The sequence below is a fragment of the Neovison vison genome, chromosome 1 (genome assembly GCF_020171115.1).
Source record: "Neovison vison isolate M4711 chromosome 1, ASM_NN_V1, whole genome shotgun sequence".
Classification (NCBI taxonomy): Eukaryota; Metazoa; Chordata; class Mammalia; order Carnivora; family Mustelidae; genus Neogale; species Neogale vison.
In genome coordinates this window covers 183,004,863-183,027,121 of record NC_058091.1, presented here as the reverse complement: position 1 = coordinate 183,027,121, position 22,259 = coordinate 183,004,863, and the positions used below count along the sequence as shown (strand labels likewise).

Sequence of the window (22,259 nt, the reverse complement as noted above, 5' to 3'; positions counted from 1 at the left end):
ACTGAGCCCTCTCTCTCAACCTGATTTCTACCGACAGCTTCCTAACACAGGAGAATGTGAACAGACTACAACCCAAGACCCAATCACTAAGGAATCAAGACAGTAGCCCTCCTTGGCTCTGGCCCTTTGCAAAGGTACAAGAGGCAAGCAGTTAGGGGTCTCTACCTCTTCAGTCCTGTCAATCTTAGTAACAGCACTTAAGGACCCTGGGAAGAACTGACAGACAGGCACAAGTTCCTTCTGACTTCTGACAGTCTTGGCTAAATGCTCTGAGGGTCTTTCAGCCACCCTGGCTGATAATGTCTCAGTTTCATCAATGTCCTAGGTAACAGGCTCAGAATTAGATTTTAAAACTCTAACACTGTCCAGTAAATCAATATCCTAACCTTCAAAAGATATATATTAAATTCACAGTGCAACCTTTCATTTGACAACTGTTCTTTTGGAGTGTCCTAGACTTCTAACAATACAATAAGCCCCACAAATTTTTAGATAAAGCAAAGACAGCATAAAGTCATAAAAGCTTTGCTGTATCTTATTTCACACTGGCTGTAATGTTGATTCCCCTTTGGAGAATTTAAGAATGCTACAATGATATTTAATAACATCTCCTGGAAATCAAAAAAAGGCTTTAAAAGCACACATAGTTTTTGTCAGTATAAAAAAAGCTATCTCTTGATCTAAGGGAGTAGTATAAAAGAGTTGATCGTCCAGAGGGACAAAACAGCCACAAAGGTCTCAAAAAAAAAAAGACACTACAGCTCATTCCTAGGGAGTAATAGGACTCAACAATATTTGCACATATGTTCCAAGAAACTCAGGACTGGAGTGAGAGTTATTTGTGCTTTTCCCAATGCCTCTGTTGACAGATCCCATGACCTCTAAGTAACATTAACAGGACATGGTTTTAATTTGCTCCTTGGTATGATTCACGGAAGTTTTAGATCCTCAGGTAAAACCACCATAACAGAACTAATGCACAACAGGAACAAAAGCAAAGGCCTGTCATTGGGCAGTCTACATAGGGGTGCGGGGAGGGTGGGTTGTAACTGGGCTTCATTTTTCAATTAAAGAAGATTCCAATGTACCACTGCACCACCATCTGGCTTGGCATGAAGTGGCACTGGCCCCAGCGACCAGTCCTTGGTTCTCCTCCATGGACCCTGGCACCAATCTAAGAGTTCTAGAAATAATGATTAAAAAAGAAGAAGAAGAAGAAGAAACAACAGTAACAGCCAACACTTATTAAATGCTTACCATGTGCCGAGTGCCTCTGAAGACTTTGCATGTACTTACTCCTTTAATCCTCTGAATAACTCTATGATGTAGGAACTAGTAGAATTGCCATTTTGCAAATAAGGAAACTGAAACACTAACAACCTGCCCAGAAGTACAGAACAGAAGATCCAAGGAACTGAACTCCCTTCCATATTAACCTCAGGTTCAGCCACTCTCTGGAGCATTGTCTAGATATAAATGTATAACCTCAATTTCAAGATTCTAATCCTCAACTACCAACTCCTCTTTTCTCACCTCATTCCCTCTACAATTCCCACCCTGCCAGGACACAGAATTCAGTGATTCTACCAGCTTTTCTCAGTTCCTCCTCCCCACACCCACCCAGCTCCCCACTTCCCTCATGATCCACTGTAGCTGTCACTTTCCATCTTCCTCCTTTCTCTCCTGCAATCTTCCCTCCAGAAGAGCCACCCAAAAAACCCCACAATTCCATGCCTTCTCCATGCTGGTCAGAAGTGGAGATGCAGAGCGCACCACCCTTGATGGGCTGGCTTTAAACTCATCATCAATAACCCAAAGGGACACCGAGAATCCTATGACATTTTTTTCTTTCACTCGCCTAGGTAACTCCTTCCCACTTTCTCCTCCACTCCCATCACTTTCAGTCGACGATCGTGCTTATTTCATGGAGACCTGAAGCAACAGAAGACGATGTGCATATCTTACAACCTCTACTAAACCTGCCTACCTCTGTGCAGTGTCCTGTCTCCTATGACTGTGGATGAGGGGGTCCCTGCTCCAATGAATCCCATCTCTTCTCAGCAATTGAGGAACACGTTTCTGGTAACTTTCTGCTGTCTAGCCAGAATGAAAGTTTCCCTTTCTATAGAATTATTCCTAGCACAATACATGCCAGCGTTGGTGGTATAGTGGTAAGCATAGCTGCCTTCCTAGCACAATACATGCCTATACTTCTCCTGTAATTAAAAACAAACAACCAAAAAACAACACCTTTTTAAGCCCCTATACCTGCCCATTTCACTTCTGCACTTTAAAATAAATCTCTGGGGGGAAAACAGTTATTCCGCAGAATATTTGCCCTTTCCCCTCTTGAACTTACTTTAGAACACACTCTACCACCTACTGCTAAGTCTAGTGATGGATGCAGGGTCTTTACCCACTTTCTTCAAATGCATTGGTCATGTGGTTTCTAGGACACCTGTTCCTCTGGCTTCTCTTCTGACCCCTACCTGTTACACACACCTTCACAATGTCCTTTACTGGTTGTTCATTATCTCTGTAAGCAGGAGAAAGGCTAGATCGCTCCAGGCTCAGATCTTACATCAAGCTCATGCATGGCTTTAAATTCCATCTAAGTACTGACAAGTCCCCATGTATGGCCAGACCACAACTGTCCCCTGAATCCAGCTGCCCACCTGACATCTCCACTTAAATGTCCACTAGAATCTCAGACTTTGCATGCCCAGAAGGGAAATGGAGACTCTACTCCCTCCTAGAAAAACCTGTTCTCCTGTGGAGTCTCCCACATCTCCATGCATGATGCAACATTCTTCCATTGGCTCCGGTCAAAACCTCTTTAGCATCTATCTCTTTGGTCCATCTGCAAATCCCGTAGGCTTCTATGTTGAAAACATAAAGAGAATCAGGTAAATTCTCATCACTCCCAGATCCAAGCGGTCACTGAAGTCTACCTGGAGTTTGTAAACAATTCCTTTAATGGTATCCCTCCATCTGCCTGTGCATTGAAAGGAATTCTTTTAAAACATAGATCAGATCACTTCATGCTTCTGTTCAACATCCTCCATTGGTTTCTCTTCTCACCCAAAGTAAAACCCCAAGTCCTTATGCTGGTTACTAAGGCCCTGCAGGATCTGGCCTCATTCCTTTCACTCTCCACTTGTGTTTCTGGATGAGGCAGCAGGGAGGACCTTAAAGGAGAGTGTGAATGAAAGCTTCCGGGCCTCAAGGAGGTTGCAGGTAGGGCCTGCAGGAACAAAGAGAAAGCTGTTGGCAGCAGGAAGAAAGAGGATGTTACTCACTAAGGCAGACAGTTTAGCAATGCTGTTGCCTGTGGCAACATGGAAAATAAAAGATGTCCCTAATGAGGGGAAGGTCCAGATAAGAAGATGTACAGGCTGACCACTCAAAGTGCTGACTAACTTCTTTTCCTGACTCCAATAAAATCCAAGAGCAGAGCAACAAGATGAAAAGGAACTGTTAAATATAAGGAAGCCAGGACTTAACTGGGGTTAAAAAATAAAATTCTCTCCTCTCTCTTCCTTAGATGTATCAGGAGGCAAACAGTGCTATAATTAAGAAATGGCTTCTGGGTGAAGACTGAGTCTAGAGAGCTGTCAGGAAACCACGGATGTAACCGTAAAGTTTTATTAAGTCCTCAGAAGGATCAAATACAATTCTTTCAAACTAGCAAAAGTTCCTCTTAGAATCCTAAGGGCACCTGTTCCCAAAAGCCTCACAAAGAATTTAAAGTACAGAACTTATTTCATAGTCTGCGGTTGTTGCCTTTGTCTAAGAGAGCTGATTATAAATTGATTCATAAGAAATCCACAATGTTTTTTAAAAGAATTAAATCAGCTTGGGTTAAAAGGGATAGAAACACTACATGCTGGGAAGAGGCCTCTAGACCCCTGATCTTCTTTGGGCAAAAGCAGGCTGAGGACACTACATAGCTGCTAACACCTGCTACTTTTTATGGAAGGGGAAGGAAAACTCAAGAGAACAGAACCAAAAGCCCAGCCAAGCCAATCATCACAGTGAACACTCCTAGGCAGTGAGGCCAAGATCTAATTAAAGAAATGGCTCCTGCCTGGCTGGATCTTGGAACTCTTATGGACCAGTGACTGCCAGGTGCCTGTTACCCTCGTTTTAAAGATTTTATTTATTTATTTGTAAGAGAGAGAGGAGCGAGAGTGAGCACAGGCAGACAGAGAGACAGGCAGAGGCAGAGGGAGAAGCAGGCTCCCTGCCAAGCAAGGAGCCCGATGTGGGACTCGATCCCAGGACGCTGGGATCATGACCTGAGCTGAAGGCAGCTGCTTAACCAACTGAGCCACCCAGGCGTCCCTCATTTTAAATGAAGTGTCTCCACCAGTTATCCTACCCGATGTGTTGACTAGTAGTGGGGGAGAGGAGTGGGTATATCTTTCTTACTCCTTTAATTCACAAATCTTCATATCAAGAGGAACCATACTCAAGAGGTTGAATGGAAAGAACAGTACCAAAGAGTCTAATTTGAGGAGAACATGGACCTCAAGTAGGACCTCCAGGGTCACAATAAATAAGATCTGGGGAGACCTTGAAAGGACAGGTGCATTTTACATGTAGGAAGAATAGAAGTCACTTTTAGCCAGAGAACAGAGTCCTCTTTTAAAACCTCTCTGCAAATTGGCTGACACTCTTCCCATCAAAGGGTATAATCTCCTCTCTCTTCCTTTCCAATTTCCTAAAATGAAAATAAACGAGGTATCAGGGGGGACACAGCCCATGAGTAAAGTGCTAAATCCTGCGAGTGGACTATAAGACATCAACTTTGGTCAGCTCGGGAGATATTCATTCTTCTTTAGTCATTTTCATCTACATTTCAGATAACTGAAGTTGCCACCCATGCATTCCTAACATCTGGGTGAGTGAGGCATCACTATTCAGGCCATGGGATCATTTCATCTTGAAACAAAATCTTAAATCTGACATATTCTGGAAGTGTAGTAATTAAAGGATACAGGTGGTTAAGCTAAGGTTTGTTTAAACTCTGTTCTAGTAACTGTACACAAACACAGCCTTAACTAACCATGTTCTTTGGCACAGAGGACCCAAGCCAGCCCCAGGGGTGACAAAGTAAGTAGGATGTGGAGCCCATGCTCAGCGCCACTACATGGCCATGCTCAACTCCAATGTTCAAATTACAGTGAGCACGGCTGCACATGGCAGCCTTGCCCAGTCCTTCTGCATTTATAATCTATTTCTCACCAGTGACCTCAAAAACCCTAAAGTCTTGTGACTTTAAAAACCCAGGGACTCCTAAATGTGATGCTAGCTTCTAAGGAACTCTAAATATTCCCTGACATCTCTAAATGGGTGTCCAGGGGGCATCTTAAGCTTCATCCACCCCCCCCACCCCCCAAAAACTACTGGCTCCCTTCCCTCCAGCCAAAACAAAACAAACAAAACACCCAGCTTCTTAATCTCAGATCCTATCTTCCCAGCGTGAAACTCTCAACAAAGAGCCATCTTTGTAGCCTACTCCAGGCTGCGGATGGGCCCTACCATTCTCAATCACCCTCTTTCTTGATACCATCTAGCATCAGTGGTCTTCTTTCAGTTCTGGAACACCTCCTCTTTTTGGTCCCTGCCTCAGGGCCGCTGGCTGGCTGGCTCCTTCTACCTGCCTTCTTGCCATTCAAGATGCTTTTTCTGACTACCCAATGGAAGTAGCTTCCTCATTCTGGCACATCACCTTCTCCCAAGTATCCATCACTACCTGACATTTGCTTGTTGCTGTTGTTCTTTTAAAGATTTTATTTATTTATTTACTTCAGACAGAGAGAGAGCATGTGAAAGAGAGAGAGAAAGAATGAGTGAGCAGGGGTAGGGGGGCAGGGGGCAGGGCAAACAGAGAGAAGCAGATTCCCTGTTGAGCAGGGAGCTGGATGTGGGCTGGATCCCAGGACCCCAGGATCATGACCCGAGTGCCAAGGGCACATGCTTAACCTCTACCCAAGTGCCCCCCTACCTGATATTTGATCATATATGTATGGTCTGGAATATCAGCTCCCTGAGACAGAGACTCTTGTCTCTTGCTGATCACTGTACTCTAGTTCCTCAGACACAGTGGTCACCCTGTAAATATTTGCTGCATGACTGAAATGGAGATGAGAAACAGAAAATATTCTTCTTTTCTCACAGTCCTGAGTCAGGGATGCTGATGAGAATAAGGATATAACATTAAAGAATTTTAAATAAGAAATTCCCTCAATACAATCCTCTATAAAACCCTATAAACCCCAAATGGATGCATGTCTTTTTGTTTGTTTATTTGTTTTGGAGAGAGAGCGTGCATGTGAGAAGGGGGAGTGGCAAAGGGAGTTGGAGAGAAAGAATCTTTGAAGCAGGCTCCATACCCAGAGTGGAGCCCAACACAGGGCTCGATCTCATGACCATGAGATCATGAGCTGAGCCAAAATCAAGAGTCAGACGCTTAACCAACTGAGCCACCCAGGCACCCCCTGATAAGAAAAAACATTAAGCTTCTATGTATCATTAGCTTTTAAAGGGCCTATTTTTATTAACCCAAAAAAAAAAAGCAACTTGCACAGCAAAATTCACAGTCTAAGAGGGAAAGTGAGTATGTCTAGCCCTCTGCCTGTCCCAAAATCACCTGCCTGACTTTGCACAAGTACAGGGCACATCTTTCACTGGACTCAGTCACACAAAAGACAAACACCTAGTTACTTTAGCTTTGAGAGCATGCAATAGATTTGAAACTTCATCAAATTTAAGACAAAATAATGGAAGAATAATACACAAAATACATTTTATCAAGTAGGCTAACATACTAATCAAATCTTTTTATATTCATGGAGAAAATCCTCTTAAGATTCAGAATAAAGTCAAGTCAAGGTCAGCTTATCACAGGTTTGTATCGCAACTCTAAATTAAAAAAAAAAAAACTAGCTTCCAATGATAATCAAGAAAATGTCTAGAATCATTAACTCTAAAACCACTGCTTTCTCATTAGCCAATCAATCAACTGTCTGAAATTCCATCCTGCATAGTTTATTTTGATTTAACCAGGGAGAAGAACAGTCTAACTTAATAAAAGATTTTAGTAAAGAAATCAGCAATATTCCCATCACACACTTGCACAACTAAGATGTGGGTCACAGGAAGCCTGTTTCATTGATGAAACTACTTAGTACATCCACATAGCCACATACTTTATTTTGCATACAAGCATATATATGTACATATACATATACATATATACATATGTGTGTGTGTGTGTCTGGGTGTGTGTATTTTTAACACTGTGGTTCCTATGATTTCTGACAGTTTTGTTTTAACATCCTTTGTACCTTTATCATTTTCAACTCTTCCTCCTTTTATTCTATTTTTTGGTAAAAAAAAAAAAAAAAAAGAGGGGGGATCACTAGGTGCCATTAACGAAGAAAGAATTTTCTATACAAAACAGAATTCAATTCTTCACATCCCTAAACCTGGTAAACAACAAATTTATGAAAGCTATGGGATGAAATAGTTTAGTATACGTGACACATGGAAGACACATTCGTGTCTACTGTAATCAACCATTTAAGAAAAGGGGAAAAAAAAAAAAAAAAAGGAAGAGAATTAAGTTCAGAATGTACCGGGAAGCTGACTCTAGACAAAGCTAGGTCCTTCAAAAGCATTTCTGAATCCATGTCAACATCAACACAGGCAACAAAGAAACTGAAGAACAATGGAAGCGTGTTCTGCTTCTCCCCAGGTGCTACAAACTGAGGAAAGCAGGCCTATACTAAGCAGCTGGCGGGTCAGCAGCCTCACTCTCCCCAATTCCCGGGGTTCTTTCAAGCATGTCAGCTTCTGAATTCTCAGGATGCATCACATGACTATACTCAGAAGAGATCAGATCCACTCTCAACAGAAAATAACCCCAGAAAAACATCTTTTCCTTTCTAAATAAAAACCGTTCATCGACTGAAAAAAAAATAGAAAAAGCTACTGTTTTGTTAGAAATACTGTTTATTAGGGGCAGAGTTTTTAAAACTGTGGGGTTCACAACTATACAGCTCCCAGTGACATGACCTGAACTCAGATTCTCCCCCGACCACACGACCTATTACTACAGAATACTCTGAACAGCACCCGGCAGCTGCCAGCACGCTCGTATCAGCTATCCGGGGCTCCTTACGATCCCACACATGTCCCACCTAACTGCCTAACATCTCAGTTAAGCTTTTATTTTTTTAATATGGATGAAATCTGGATAAAATGAACAACAAAAGTCTTTCACAAAAGCAGCAAGGCAATAAATTCAAAGAACAGCAGACCAAGGAGATAGGAGACAGACACAGAAAGGCAAGATGGGGAGGTACTGTCATGGCCTCACCTCCATGTGCCTGGGCCACAGTCTAGGTGAGAGCTATTTTGTTCACTAATACCACAAATCACTCAGCTGCCAGCGGCAGAAGGTGATAACAGAATGAGGCATAGGACATCACCTCTCTCAAGCAGAATCCCATCAAGTGGGATTTGTTTTTTCAAAAGATGTATTCATTTGAGAGAAAGAAGGAGAAGGACGGAATCCTCAAGCAGACTCCTCACTGAGTGTAGAGCCCAACTAGGGGCTTGATCCCAGGACCCTGAGATCATGACCTGAACAAAAATCAAGAGTCCGATGCTTAACAGACTGAGCCCCCCAGGTGCCTCATGTGGGGGATATTACTGAAGCGGCATATATAATGCGATATTTGTAACGTGAGACAGGAATAAGACTAGGTGATTTCTGCAAAGTAAGGGGAAAGCTTTGGGAAGGAAGGGACACCAGAGACAAGTCCACTGAGATGGTAAGGAAGAACAGGATTTCGCCAAATAAAACAAAAAGGGGAAGAGCATAAGCAGAGTGTTCAGACAGGGCAAGGAGCTCACTCCGCTCTCTGGCGCACACGTGTGGGGAGGGAGTGGCTGGTAGTTCTCTTGCAGTTGTACAGATACCAGGGCTGTGGTTTGGGGCAGGATTGGAGTGGGGGTGGAAAGAAGAGTCACACTGCAGAAGAAGAAGCTCAAAAGCAACCAAGGGCCACATACCTTGTAACCCATTTTAAGAAATTCCAGAATTTTCAGGGCACCTGCAGGGAGCAGTTGGTTAAGCGGCCACCTCTTGGTTTTGACTCAGGTGGTGATTTGAGGGCTGGGAGATAAACCCTGAGACCAGTCCCTCTCCCTCCATCCCTCCCCGCTCAGCCTGTGCTCACTCGTGCTCTCTCTCTAAAATAAACATGCTATGGTGAGTGCTATGAAATGTGTAAGCCTGATAATTCACAGACCTATACCTCTGGGGCAAATAAAACATTATATGTTAACAAAAATAATTAAATAAGTAAATAAGTCTCAAAAAAAAAAAAAAAAAAAAGAATAGGAAAGAAATTCCAGAATTTTCCCTCAGGAATCTGTTAGAAAATTGCAAGCCACAGAGAAGAGACATCATTAAAATTGATGTTCTGAAAGAAGACTGCATCTACAGTGGGGCAAACACTGCAGGCAGCATGAGCCAAGACAGGAAGATAGGTTGGAAAGCTTTTACAGATATCAAGCTCATGTGCTGAATTCTAGAGATTCTAGAACTGGAATTCAGAGATGCAGGTGGATTCTGGAGAGGTTGAGAGGTGACCATAAATCCTGTTGACTACTGTCGTCCTGGCATAGGCGTCACTGTGGCCCTTTCCACTCTCCAAAGCATCCTGGCTTGGGTGGTCAGCTATACAGTCACTCTGTTAAGCAGCAGAATGGAAAGGGCCTGGGGACTGGTTAGTCATGAGGGGAGGGAGCGATGACAAGGTATGGCTCCAGGCACCTCAGGGAATCACATATGAGGATTTCCCAAAGGGACACAGGTAACAGGTAGTTATAAGGTGCTGAATTCCCAGACCCTCAGCTTCCATATACACTCCTTCCTGGGACTGATCTACCTAAGAACAGGCCTAAGACTGAGCTGCCATTCTAGTTCTCCCTTCCACTGCATTCCCTTCGCACAGTCACCCCTTCCCAATTTAATGCAGAAATACACCCAGCTCTCACCTACTTCAATCTCTCCATGGTGCATTGCCTCAGGGCATGAAAAATCCCAGGAGAAGAATCATGGCAACATTTTTAAATACCAGCATTAGCAAAGCTGACTTTAATAAAGATACTATAAATTATGTGTTTTCCTACACTGTATGTATTTCTTGTAAGGACTAAGCAAGGTGACAGAATCATTGGTATTTTGGTTGAGTTGCCTGATTGTCAGATACGGAGTAGGGACAGCAGAGAAAATGATGATTTTTGTTTAATTATCTAGCAATTTCCACCTTGCAACTATTATACAAGACTCATGAAGGTCCCCATAAGAATAAAACAAAGACTTGGAAAGGCTGCCTCATCTAAGTGACAAAACACTGTCTCTCATCTGTCTACCCATCTCAAATAAAATTCAAAAGCAAAATGCTTTTCTAGAACACGTTAACATTTTTATTTAAATTGACAAAAGACAGAAGGCAACTGGTTTGGCTGGGTGGTTTGGCAATGACGAGCTTTACCAAAGAATTCTATGTTGGATGTTTTCCATAAACTGAATGAACTAAATCTGCAGCTCCAAGACTCTGATGAAAATATAAAGTACATAATTAGATAAAGGGATTTAATAAAAAATCTTGCATTGGCAAATGTGCATTAAAATTAGCAATTTTTAATTTTCCTAATCCTTTCCAACTAAATTGGATGAAATCTGGCACCTCCAAGTAAAAGAGGAAAAAAAAAAACATAGCTAACACTCTTTTGACAAATCATGGTAAAGCATTTTTTAATACACTTCCCAGAAATTATAAAATTGAATTACTATAACGATCAACAAATTATAAGTCAAGTGAATTCATTGCTTACAACTAAACTGAAAGATAACCCAAAGAGTGGTCTGAGAAATCACAGCTCACAGAAACATCATGAGATTTTTGGCATGTAAGTCAGGAGTTCAAGGAAATAAAGAAATTGAATAAAATCTCTTTCTTTTCTATCTTCCTTTTGTAGCAGACAAGGTTGCTCAAGAGTGCATATTTTTCAAAAAACAAAAATAAAAATAAAATAAAATTGTTGAGTCCCAGCTCACTCCAGGAATATATTATAATCAACCAGGGGTACATGGACTAATCAAGAAGAAAAAAACCCCATCCATTTCATTAAGAGAAGCATCTCCAATAAATGTTCACTTTTTATTTTTAGTCATTATTAGAATGCATATTTTGCTTTTAATTATATAATGATAACCATGGTAATAAAAACTACTATTATGGCTCAGTAACAATTACAGCCTGAAGGTCTCATGAAGTACACTTTTAAAATTTCAATGTGTATGTAATATACTGTTATGGACAAATATATTTTATTAATAGAAATATAGGAAGAAAACTCTAGGGAGAAAGTGAAAAAGAATTCCAGTTTAAGGAGATAAAAGGAATAAAGAAAAATTTCTGACTTTGATGAAGAGCTTGTTCACATATATTTTTTTAAAGGTTGGTGAGTACAAAATTGCTATGCTGTATAGATTCACTGGATACACTTAAGAGTAATGTGACATCTGGGCTGAAGCCTTTATTTGTTGGTACAAGACTTGAGTGCTCTTCCTGCCTCAGTCATAAAAGACCATATAGAAAAAGGGGTCAGAAACTGAAAGTACTATAGAATACTGAGTGCCCTACATGGAGAGCAGATGTTCTGTGGAGAGTCCCACAGTCCTGTGATGGACTTGATGGGTTAAACCAAAAAAATAAAAAAAGTAATGTAATGGATTTTTACAATGTCAGTATTTGTAAACCCCAAATTTGCATCTATTTAAACTTATGATCCAATTTTTATTCTTGACCTAAAATTCTCAACACAAACACATAGTTTAAAAAAAAAAAAAAAACAACTCTGGAAAATCACTACTTTCAAGACAATTCTTTCAATAAGAACAGGTCCGCAGGGTGAGATGGTAACTTCAGGTTTAAATGTGTTGCATTTCTGGGTACCACCTGAAGGACATCCAAGTACTGAGTAAGAGCTGACATTACTGTTACACTTACCACCAGTTTGCAGCAGTTTCACGTGTTTTCTATAGACTCCTTTAATCCTTACTACCACCCTTCGAACTTGGTACTATTAATGTCACCACTTTATAAATGGGGATACTGAGGCACAGAGAAGTTAGGAGACTCACCCCATGCCACACAGCTTTCCCAAGGAGTATGTATGAATCCAGACAGGCTGGATGAAAAGCCTGTATTCTTTACACAATACAATGCCTCTTGAGATGTCTGGGTTGGAAATACCCATTTGAGGATTATTTGGGCCTTAGAAATTTAAACCGTGGAGCAGATGAGATTAAGTATAAAGAGTGACTTATATTTAACAGCAGGAAAACGAGAGCCTTTGGGCTAGGGGTCTCTATGAAGATGCTTCTGGCATTCCATGCCAGGCCCCTAGACTCCTGAAAAGGCTCCAGCCATAGTTTCTCAAGGTTTGTTTGTTTGTTTCCCAGGTACCACATGAGTTGTCAGCCCTCGCAGACTGCTGTACTGTTTATGATACTCTTTCTAAAAGATGTCTACTGAAGAAAATCTTTCTGCTTCCCGATCTTTGCCCTCTATTTCCCTACCAGATGCTTGAAGACATTTCAGATAGTACAAGGTTTTTTTCACACAATGTTACTGACATAATTGGCATATAACATTATATTAGTCTAAGGTATTCAATATAATGATTTGATACACGCATTGTGAAATGATCACAGTAAGTCAACAACCATCACCCTATCTTTCTTATGATAAGAAATTTTAAGAGCCACTGTCCTAGCAACTTTCAAATATACAATATTATTAAATATAGTCACCATGTTGTACATTAATCCCCAGAACTCATAAACTCATAACTTAAGTTTTCACCTTTTGACTACCTTAACCCATTCCATTCCCCCACACCCCTGGAACCCACTAGTCTGTTCTCTGTATCTATGAGCTTGGTTTTTGTTTCTATTTTCTATTTTTATGTTATTTTTTAAAAGATTTTATTTATTTGTTTGTTTGTTTGAGAGAAAGAGAGAGGTCAAGGGAGGGGAGAAGAAAAGAGAAAATCATCAAGCAGACTCCCTGCTGAGTATGGAGCCTGATGTGAGTAGCACTCTGAGATCATGACCTGAGTGAAAATCAAGTATCAGAGGCTTAACTGACTGAGCCCCTCTGTGTTTGAGATTCCACATATAAGGAAGATCATACAGTGTTTGCCTTCTTTTACCTTATTTCACTTGGCATAATGTACTCAAGGGCCATCCATGTTGTCACAAACTAATTCCTTATTTTTACAGCTATATAATATTCAATTTTATATACATACTATATATGTAATCAATATATACTATACATCTATACATAGATATATATAAATATATGCACTCACATTTTAACCATTCATCCATTGATAGACACTTGAATTGTTTCCATGTCTTGACTATAAAAGTTTTAATCTGTAATAGTCCAGCATGACCAACTTCTTGTCTTTCTTTGCAACAAACAATCACATCTTATCAGTCATTATGGATATTTGTCAGAACATAAAGTTACAGAAGGTAAACTTCACGCTGCAAAATACAGTAAATCAAGATGCAAAGAACACCATTTATACACAGAGCCTGGCTGCTGGCGCTCAGTGAATGGGGATCATTTTTGCTCAGTAATACTCTGAGTATCTGGGGACAGAGAGAAGGATACAAATATATACACAGTTTATTTTTATATTCTTAGTGAAATTATTTCAGAGACAAATAGTGCCCGAATTAGTCATATAAATAAACAGGTGAGCCAGTAACCAGTTAGAGCATTAGAAAAATCATTGACAAAATCTTATCACCACCATTTTTAGGAAGAGGCAAAGGAAAAGATCAAGACTGAACAGGAATAATGAGAAGAAAACTTGAAAAGTGGAAAACAGGAGAATGTGGTGTCTTAAGAGCAAAATGAGTTTGTTTTGTTTTTTTTTGTTTGTTTTTTGTTTTTTTAGCAAAATGAGATTTCAAAGAGTGAGTCATTAAGGGTCAATTCAACCCTAAGGTCAAGAAAGATAAGGGCTGAACTATCACTTGTATTTAACAATTAGAGACCCAGAGGATAGTTTCAGTGCCTTGATAAGTATCAGGGCTGAACCGTGAGAAGTTTAGGAATGAACAGGAGTTTTGAGAAGTAGAGACAATGAACTTAAACGTGCTTCCCGAAGGTTAGGTGTGACAGAGTCAATATGGCCATAGACAGACGAGTGCCTGGGAGTGGGGGAAGGGTGGTTTTAAATAGTAGAGATGTGAGCATGCCCAAACTCTGTAGGAAAGGAGTGGGGAAAAGGAGAGGTCTAGAGATACAAAAAAAAAAAAAAAAAGGTGGTAAGATCCAGGTCTGAGACCCTGGGGCTATTCCATTGTACCCGAAGGAAGGATGGGAAAGCAGTGACCAAGGGTGTGTCTGGAGGATCAAGAAGGTGGGAAGCGACCATTTGATCATTTGTGTTGTCTCAATGAAGCAAAAGAGTTCCCTGGGGGAGGGGGAAGAGGATATTCACAAGCTGGCTCCATCTCGGTGCTACACATCTCCTCCTTTGACCTTTTAAGTCCTACGGCAAAAGATCCAATATCTTCTTCTCAAAGCCAGGTTGAATTCCATAGTCTGAGAAAAGCTCTATATACTGAACTTCTGCCTTCGAAAGAGTAATTTGTAAAGGAGCCCCAAGTTCTCCCATTAAAGTAAGACATGATAACTGTTCATTTTAAAATGAGAATATTAGGATATCCCATTTCTCCTCATTACTGCTTTCAATACCAATTAGACTCATCTTCAAAAGTTTCCAGAGGTCTTAAAGAGTCTGAAACTTATTTGATTTTGTCTCTTCTACCCTCCAGACTGTTTTCTCCTTTCCCTTCTCCACCTTAAGAAAGTATCACCAGCAGTATTTTCCTCCATCCTAGCTTCAACATGAAAGGCTTTCTATAGATCTCACACCTTATAATCTACAAAGAGCGTTCCCATTTTCCCTAATTCAGTCCTGAAACAATCTTGAGAAGTGGCAGGACGGGAGCATTATTCTTCTCAACATTCAGAAAAATTAAGTAACTTGAACATTCAGCCTCAGACTCGTCTTGTAACTCCAAAGGCACTTCTCTGGCTCCACTGCAGTATATTCCAGTGACAGCAACTTCAGAACACCCAAAAGGTGGCTCAAGTTTCTGCCAACCTCAGAGTAATTTCACATTCATCCAATTACTTAAAGAAGTCTAAATTGTAATTTCAATTCACCTGCCTATCATGAACAGATCTCATCATCCCTCTCTTGTAATAAGGAACCTAACTCATCCTTTAAAAAAAAGCAACTAATATTGCTCGCTGACATCTGGGCACGCACACGCAGCCCTAATCATGGAAAAATCCTGATTATCTACAGGAAAATGTATATTATTATTACCCAGGGGAAATAACTCTCTTTCAGGTTTCTGCCTGATTGGTAAATCGAAACAAGAAAGCCCTTACATTTCCACTAAGCAAGCAAAAATAAAATGCTTCCCACTGTAACCATGTGTATTAGTTTCTTTTTGCAGCTGTAACAAATTACCATAATCTGGGCCTAAAACAACAGAAATTTATCATCTTACAATTCTGAAGGTCAGAAGTCCAAGATGGTCTCACTGGGTACTACAGACTGAATGTTTGTGCTCTTCCCCACCAAATTCGTATGTTGAAACCCTAATCCTAATCCAAATACCTAGTATGTTGGAATTTGAAGGTGTGGCCTTTGAGAGGTAATTACATCACAAGGGTAGAGTCTTCGTGAATGGGATTAATGCCTTTACAAGAAGAGATCATAGAGCTAACTCCCTCCCTTTCTGCCGTGTGACATTACAAGGAGAATTGGATTGTCCACAGCTTGGAAAAGGGCTCTCACCCAGTCATGCGGGCACTCTAATCTCAGGTCTCCAGCCTCCGAGGTATGATAAATCAATCTTTCTTGTTCATGTCACCCAGTCTATGGTGATTTGTTAGAGCAGTCCAAACTAAGACACTGAGCTGTATTTCTTCTAGAAGCTCCAGGGCAGAATCTACTTCCTTTTCTCTTCTGGCTTCTAGAGGCTGCCTTCATCCTCTAGATCAAGGCCCCCTTCCAGAAATCACATGATTTTGACCTCTGCCTCCACTGTTACATTTCCTTCTCTCTGATTCTCCTGCCTTCCTCTGTCATGTATAAGGAGACTTCTAATTACATTGACTCTGCTTCAGTAATTTAGGATGATCCCTCTATACAAGATCCTTAACTTAATCACTCCTGCCAAGTCCCTTCTGCCATGTAAGATGATGTTCACAGGTCCTGGGGATTAGGATGCTAAGCCAAGAGAAGGCTGGGAACCCACTCAAGGCAAAGACACACCAAAGTGAGCTGATGAGCCAGACACCACATGCAGAGAATGAGAAGGTGAGCTAGCCATGAAATTGATGACAGATACTCCTAGAGAGAGCTAACTTCTTTGAAAGTTCTGCTGCTCTAGATCAATGGTGAGTACTTAAGAGAATTTTAAATATTTATAACTAGGAAGTGGTAGGGTCCTTCAATAAATCTGGGTTTTTCTGACTCTCATGTGTGTTCTTGTAATCCCTCTCAACTACCTTAAACCGAGGCTGGGAATTTTCTGTTCAATTGAACCAAGGCCCTGGGCAGGGGGAGGGAAGAGCTACCTCCCCTGCACAGACCAGCCTGGATCAAGAAAGAAGCTGGATGATACAGGCCAAAGCAGAGCAGAAGGTAGGTTGTAGGCCCGGGCTAAGTGCTCTTCCCTATGTCTTTAGGAAAAGGAACCCCAAGTATGTGAATCCCACTGTGCATCTTTAAGGGACTGCTTTCTACAAGTAAGCCTAAATTAACACAGGAAGCATTGGGTTAATTCAGTCTCAGTAAGCATGTCTTCAGGAAGGAATGTTTTTACTTCTTAGAGGTCCTTTAACAAACCTTACCTGAAAAGTGAAGCAATTAAGGTGCCCAGAGCATTCCAAATCGAATCAGCTGCACTCTTTGGAAAGCGGTTTGCTTTACCAAGGTTTAGTTCTGCCTAGCTGTTACTCTGTACACATAGGTAACACCTAAATCAATGCATTCGTTGCATGAATTTCCCAGGACTTGGTTTTATGAAATATAGTTTGATAGAACGTCTATGTTTAATATTCCAGGCAGCAAATTCCCTTTCCCCAGAATTCCTGAGACTATGTGAAAAACAGAGAAAGCTCTAGCACAGGGCCTGCCCATATTAGGCCTTCTTTGTGTTGCTGCTGAAAGACCACATGAAGGCATACATACACAGAGGCCTAAATAAACTCTCTTGCCCCAGGTCAATCTGAGAAGTCTGTTTGTTGGAAAATACTATTTAACTCCTCTCAACAAACCTTAAGTATGTAAACTGCACAGAAAGAGAATTCCTCAGTATCCTCAGTCTGCACAACCGTTCCATCTTACATGCATTCAAGTCAGGATACTACAGTAGTTGACAGTCTTGGAGATGTGAAGACTTGGGTTTGAATTCTGATCTAATACTTGATGGCTACAGGAGCTTGGGAAGTGGCTTAACCTTTCCAGCGTTATTTCTTCATCTCTGATGGTAGGATAATAATATTGAGCTTGCACAGCTGTTTTGAACATGTACTGACAACACATGGAAAATGTTCCGCAGTTTGTGGTGCACTAATGACGAGGATGGTGAGGGATGGTGGTGATGATGACATGTCTAGATCCAGCCTCTGGGTTACCCTGCTCCTCCAGGACAGACAAGTTCCCTGCTATGTAGGTCCATGGGTCCCAAGGGACATGCTCTCCCAGTCCACCCCCACCCAGTTTAGGCATGGCCCCAAGGCATGATCATCTGTCAAGCGGAGGGAAGGAGGGAGTCTAGGGCTCCTCACTGTGGTATGTGAGTCACCTCTTCTTAATCTTCATCTTTCTTCCCTTTTACCCCCAGCTCCTTCTCCCACTTTCTTTCTTTATTTGCCTCAAGAGTTGACCTAAGAGGTCCCTCTTAGGGCCTCGAAGTCTTTTCCATGTGGATCTTACTTATTTTAAAGATTGTTACAAAGCATTCCCTCTTAAAAGAAAAATAATTTGGGGGGAAAAAAGTAAATATTTTGATGGAGAAAAAGCAAAGCAATACACAAAATCCAATCTAATGGACTGTAATTCAGGTAAATTCCTAGAAATCATTAAAGACAAAATGTTTTCCATTTTTTGTGTCCTGTGCCATTCTAACATAGAGTTATTCTTTAAATGTTTGCCTTAAATAAGTAAGGCCTATGTAGATCTGCTCCTACTAACACAGATAAAAGACAAAGAAGTAGGAATTTGGGTTCATCAACAATTTCCCTAGAAATAAAGTTGAGCCTTGGGTGGGTGCCTGGAATGAAAAACCTGCCAGAGCTACTGCCCCAGGAGAAATCTTTTGTTCTGCCTCAATACCTAAGAGAAGCAAATCAGTAATGGAATCACATTTTCTACCTAGATACACTATCAGCCCTCTAGTGTACTTTGATGAAACAATCTTCTAAAGAAGGGACAAATTTTCATAACCTCCTTATAGTTTCCTACAATTAAAAATACATGTAAGACAATCAGACCATACACTTGAGCATGAAAAGACTAAGGAATGTTTATTAATCACCTCTATTTTATCTTCATTCACTAGAAATAACTAAATTCAGGGGGCAAAAAGATGTTTTTTTCATGTGATTTACACACCTGGTGTTCTTACAGTATATATATATAAAAAAAAAAAACATGACTTAAGAGCTTTCTCCTTCTAACTGTAATGTGGTTATTTCCAAAATCTTCATTGCAAACACACCACAAATGCAGACCCTTAAGAATAAGGTTAAGAGAAAAAAAATTTTTTTTGGTTTTAATATAAGCCCTAGAAAACTCTGAATCAATACCAACTGCTAATTCTTTTTGTAATGATACAGGCCATTGTTTAAAATTCTCTGGCAGGGCGCCTGGGTAGCTCAGTTGAGATTGTCTGACTTTTCATATATTTTCTTCCTTTGCAAAATTTCAAAAAAAAAAAGAGAGAGAGAGAGAAAAAGAGATAAGGTCTATATAATTTTAGCAAGACAGTCAATCTTTCCAGGCGAAATCTGACATACTAGATAAGACCAGGAAACAGTAATTTTCTCTACTAAGAAAAACGTTCTTTCAAAAATATGAATGTAATGCAATATAGCTTCTAGAGCCTTCATTTAATCTTTCAATGTAGATTTACAGTTCTGCAGTATTCACTTATGGTCCATACAGGACAGAATTCAGGGAACCCCTGAAGATGTCCATTTCCCTTTCTTTGAAGTGTGCCTTAATGACCGTTTGCCTTTAAAAAGCTACTCCTTTCTAGGGAAAGCTAACCAACACACCCAATTTTTTATTCTTGCTTTGTGAAATCCTCCTGTAAAACAAAACGGAAACTAGCTCAGGAAAAATCACAAGTCATCACCATCAATAGGATTCCAGTTGTCTGTCTCTTCTCATCCTAGCACATTCCTGTGACCGGGACAGAAAAAGCCCACTCAGACAATCATGTGCCTACTGAATAGATCCCAGATGATGCACTGGAGGCTGGGAGAACTGATGAAGGAAGAAGCGGAACTCTTTCTTCCAAAAGGAGTTGAGTAACATGAAAAATAAAAGTCAAATGGGTCTTTTAAGGTAAGCATATAAGCACTCTGCATAATAAGACTGTGTCTGAGGTTAAGACCCTTCTTAGACTAAAATAAAAGGCACTAATGAATATCCTTTCATCTCCCAAACAACCACCTCCAAAGTCTTTTTCCTCGGCTCACCACCCAAGAAATAGCTTTTCAACCTTATAACCATATAGGATCTACCCTAACCAATGTAGTGAGTTTCTTCTCTAAGAAACTTTCCACCCATCAACCAGCTAAGAAGATGTCAGACCTTCATGAAGACTGACCCCAGACACCAAAAGTTTGGTTGCCTTTATCACTTACTCCATAAAGCTCATGAGTGAAAACTCCTACTTATTTCTTTTATAATTACTCTCTCAACTTCTAAAGCTTAGATAAGCACCTTTTCACACTGTATTTTTTCTCTTTAACCATTTATTTTCTTAAAAGGCAGTAAGTAGTATCTGTCCCTTCAGAAGACTAGCCACTCGCCTCCTAACACATTACCTGGCTTACTTAGTTCTCCTAACAGTATACCTGAAAAGTACTCCCTATGATACGGCTGTAAAAATGTAAACCAGGGAAGTCTTCTGCAAAGAGGAGTACACACATATAAGTTGTGAATCCTGCCACTCTATATAGATCTTTGGCAGAAGAGGGGAAAAAAAAAAAAAAAAGCTAAACATTTTAGCAAGGAAAAACATGTTTGAGGCTTTCAAAGTCATTTTCGGTTACAAAGAAACTACCTACTTAAAACCACATCAGCAAAGGCCAGAGAGAGAGTGAATTTTATAACCAGAAAAATTGAATGCGAAGTCATTGTACTCACTGTCTGATGGCTTCTGTCACAGTAACGCAGCCCGAAATAATCTATCTCCACGAGGTTTATGTGACGAAATACGTGGTCAAGGACAACAGAACCTTTTGTTGACCTCTGCAAAAATAATTCACAGTTTTATTTTTTTTAACATGGTGTCTCATCTTTCTCAGTGGGACATAGTCACAGCTTCTCATCTTCTCTTAGCTTCGCCCACAAGGGAAGTGATTTTATTAGCCCATGGTTCCTTCTTTGAGTTTTGCCTCAATTACAAAGAAAAGCAGGGTTGTAAGTAAAATGTATTAAAGAAATTCCTTTGAAAAAACCATTTTTAAATTGTAGTGGGTTTTTAATTAATATAAGCTTCTTTTCTTAGGGGATTGTAAATTATCTTCCAGACAAAATTCTTATCTTAATAAAGATAATCTTTTATATGAAGAGCAACTAATGAATTCATCAAAAACCACTCATGTTGGTTAAAAACCCACAGTTCTTTCACTTGAAAAAGCAATTTTCACCTACAGCGTTACTATCACAACACAGAAGATACACAGAATTAAAATAACAATAGCCAAAGCTTTTATTTTCAATCCTCAAATAATAAACCCACAGATTAAAGCTGCCCAAGTTAATGTTCTAAAAAGCCCTTGTGAAGAAATTTTACTTTATCTCTTTCACATAAGCAGAGATGTAAAGAGAACATTTCCCCTGCTTTCTAAGATCTAATATATAAGATCTAATATATTAATTACCAATTACCACACAGCTGAAGATAAACATTTAATCAGCAAACACTACTTCACTTATCATATTAATCTTGAAAACAATCCATTTCAGAGGCCCACTGATACAGACTTTTCCTTTCTCTTGCCCCACCCAGGCAAGTACAGCAGGGGAGCAGAAGTCCCCAAGAAGTCACACACTGCGTTAATGAAGTAGGGCTTTCCCCAGAGAATTACCATCACTCGTTTACTTGTATTAGAAGAGTACTCAGTATTGCACTGCTTTTAGGAAAGGAGTTGTGACATAAGGGAGATGTTTTGATTAATTGCATTGTAAAAAGGGGCACCTACGTGGCTCAGTGGGTTAAAACCTCTGCCTTCATCTCAGATCATGATCTCAGGATCCTGGGATCAAGCCCCGCATCGGGCTCTCTGCTCAGTGGGGAGCCTGCTTTCCCCTCTCCCTCTGCCTGCCTCTTTGCCTACTTGTGATCTCTGTCTGTCAAATAAATAAATAAAATCTATAAATGCATTATAAAATGGATGACAGGTGATAAAGGCACACACTGAGAGAAGACTGTTCTTGTTACAAATCCTAAAGGTATTTTTGTTTCCTTCTACTAAATTGCCTTGGTTAAACTTAATTGGTGTCTTTTTCAAAATCCAGTGGATAATTCATAAACAAAAATGCCTTCCGTGATGGACCTTTGGTTTGGGACATGTTCTATACTAACGATGCCATGTCCAGTCAATTATTTCTTTGTGCTCATGTACTTACACGTTTAACTAGGGTAAAAATCTGGAAGGAAAATTACTCTTTCAAGGATATGCATACTTAAAACTACAACGAGCACTGCCAAAAAGACCATTACAATTTATTCAATGAAAGTACATTTCCCCATACCCTTGCCAACAAATTCTCTCGAGCAAAATTTTCCCCATCTAACTAAACAAAAAAGAGTGGAGAGGGTA

At 40.3% G+C, this 22,259-nt stretch overlaps 1 protein-coding gene across 6 annotated transcripts in view; it reads right to left on the bottom strand.

The window, feature by feature from the left end:
- The window catches only part of EPB41L4A (erythrocyte membrane protein band 4.1 like 4A), a 257,238-nt gene that overhangs the window by 129,096 nt on the left and 105,883 nt on the right, over positions 1–22,259 (bottom strand). For 5 of the 6 annotated variants that reach the window (XM_044264248.1, XM_044264234.1, XM_044264239.1 and 2 more), the window contains one exon: positions 20,578–20,682. In XM_044264248.1, the coding sequence (XP_044120183.1) occupies positions 20,578–20,682 (105 nt within the window). Of the gene's footprint in view, positions 1–1,257; positions 1,683–20,577; positions 20,683–22,259 lie in introns of those variants that run through there. The other variant, XM_044264256.1, reaches the window with a different exon arrangement.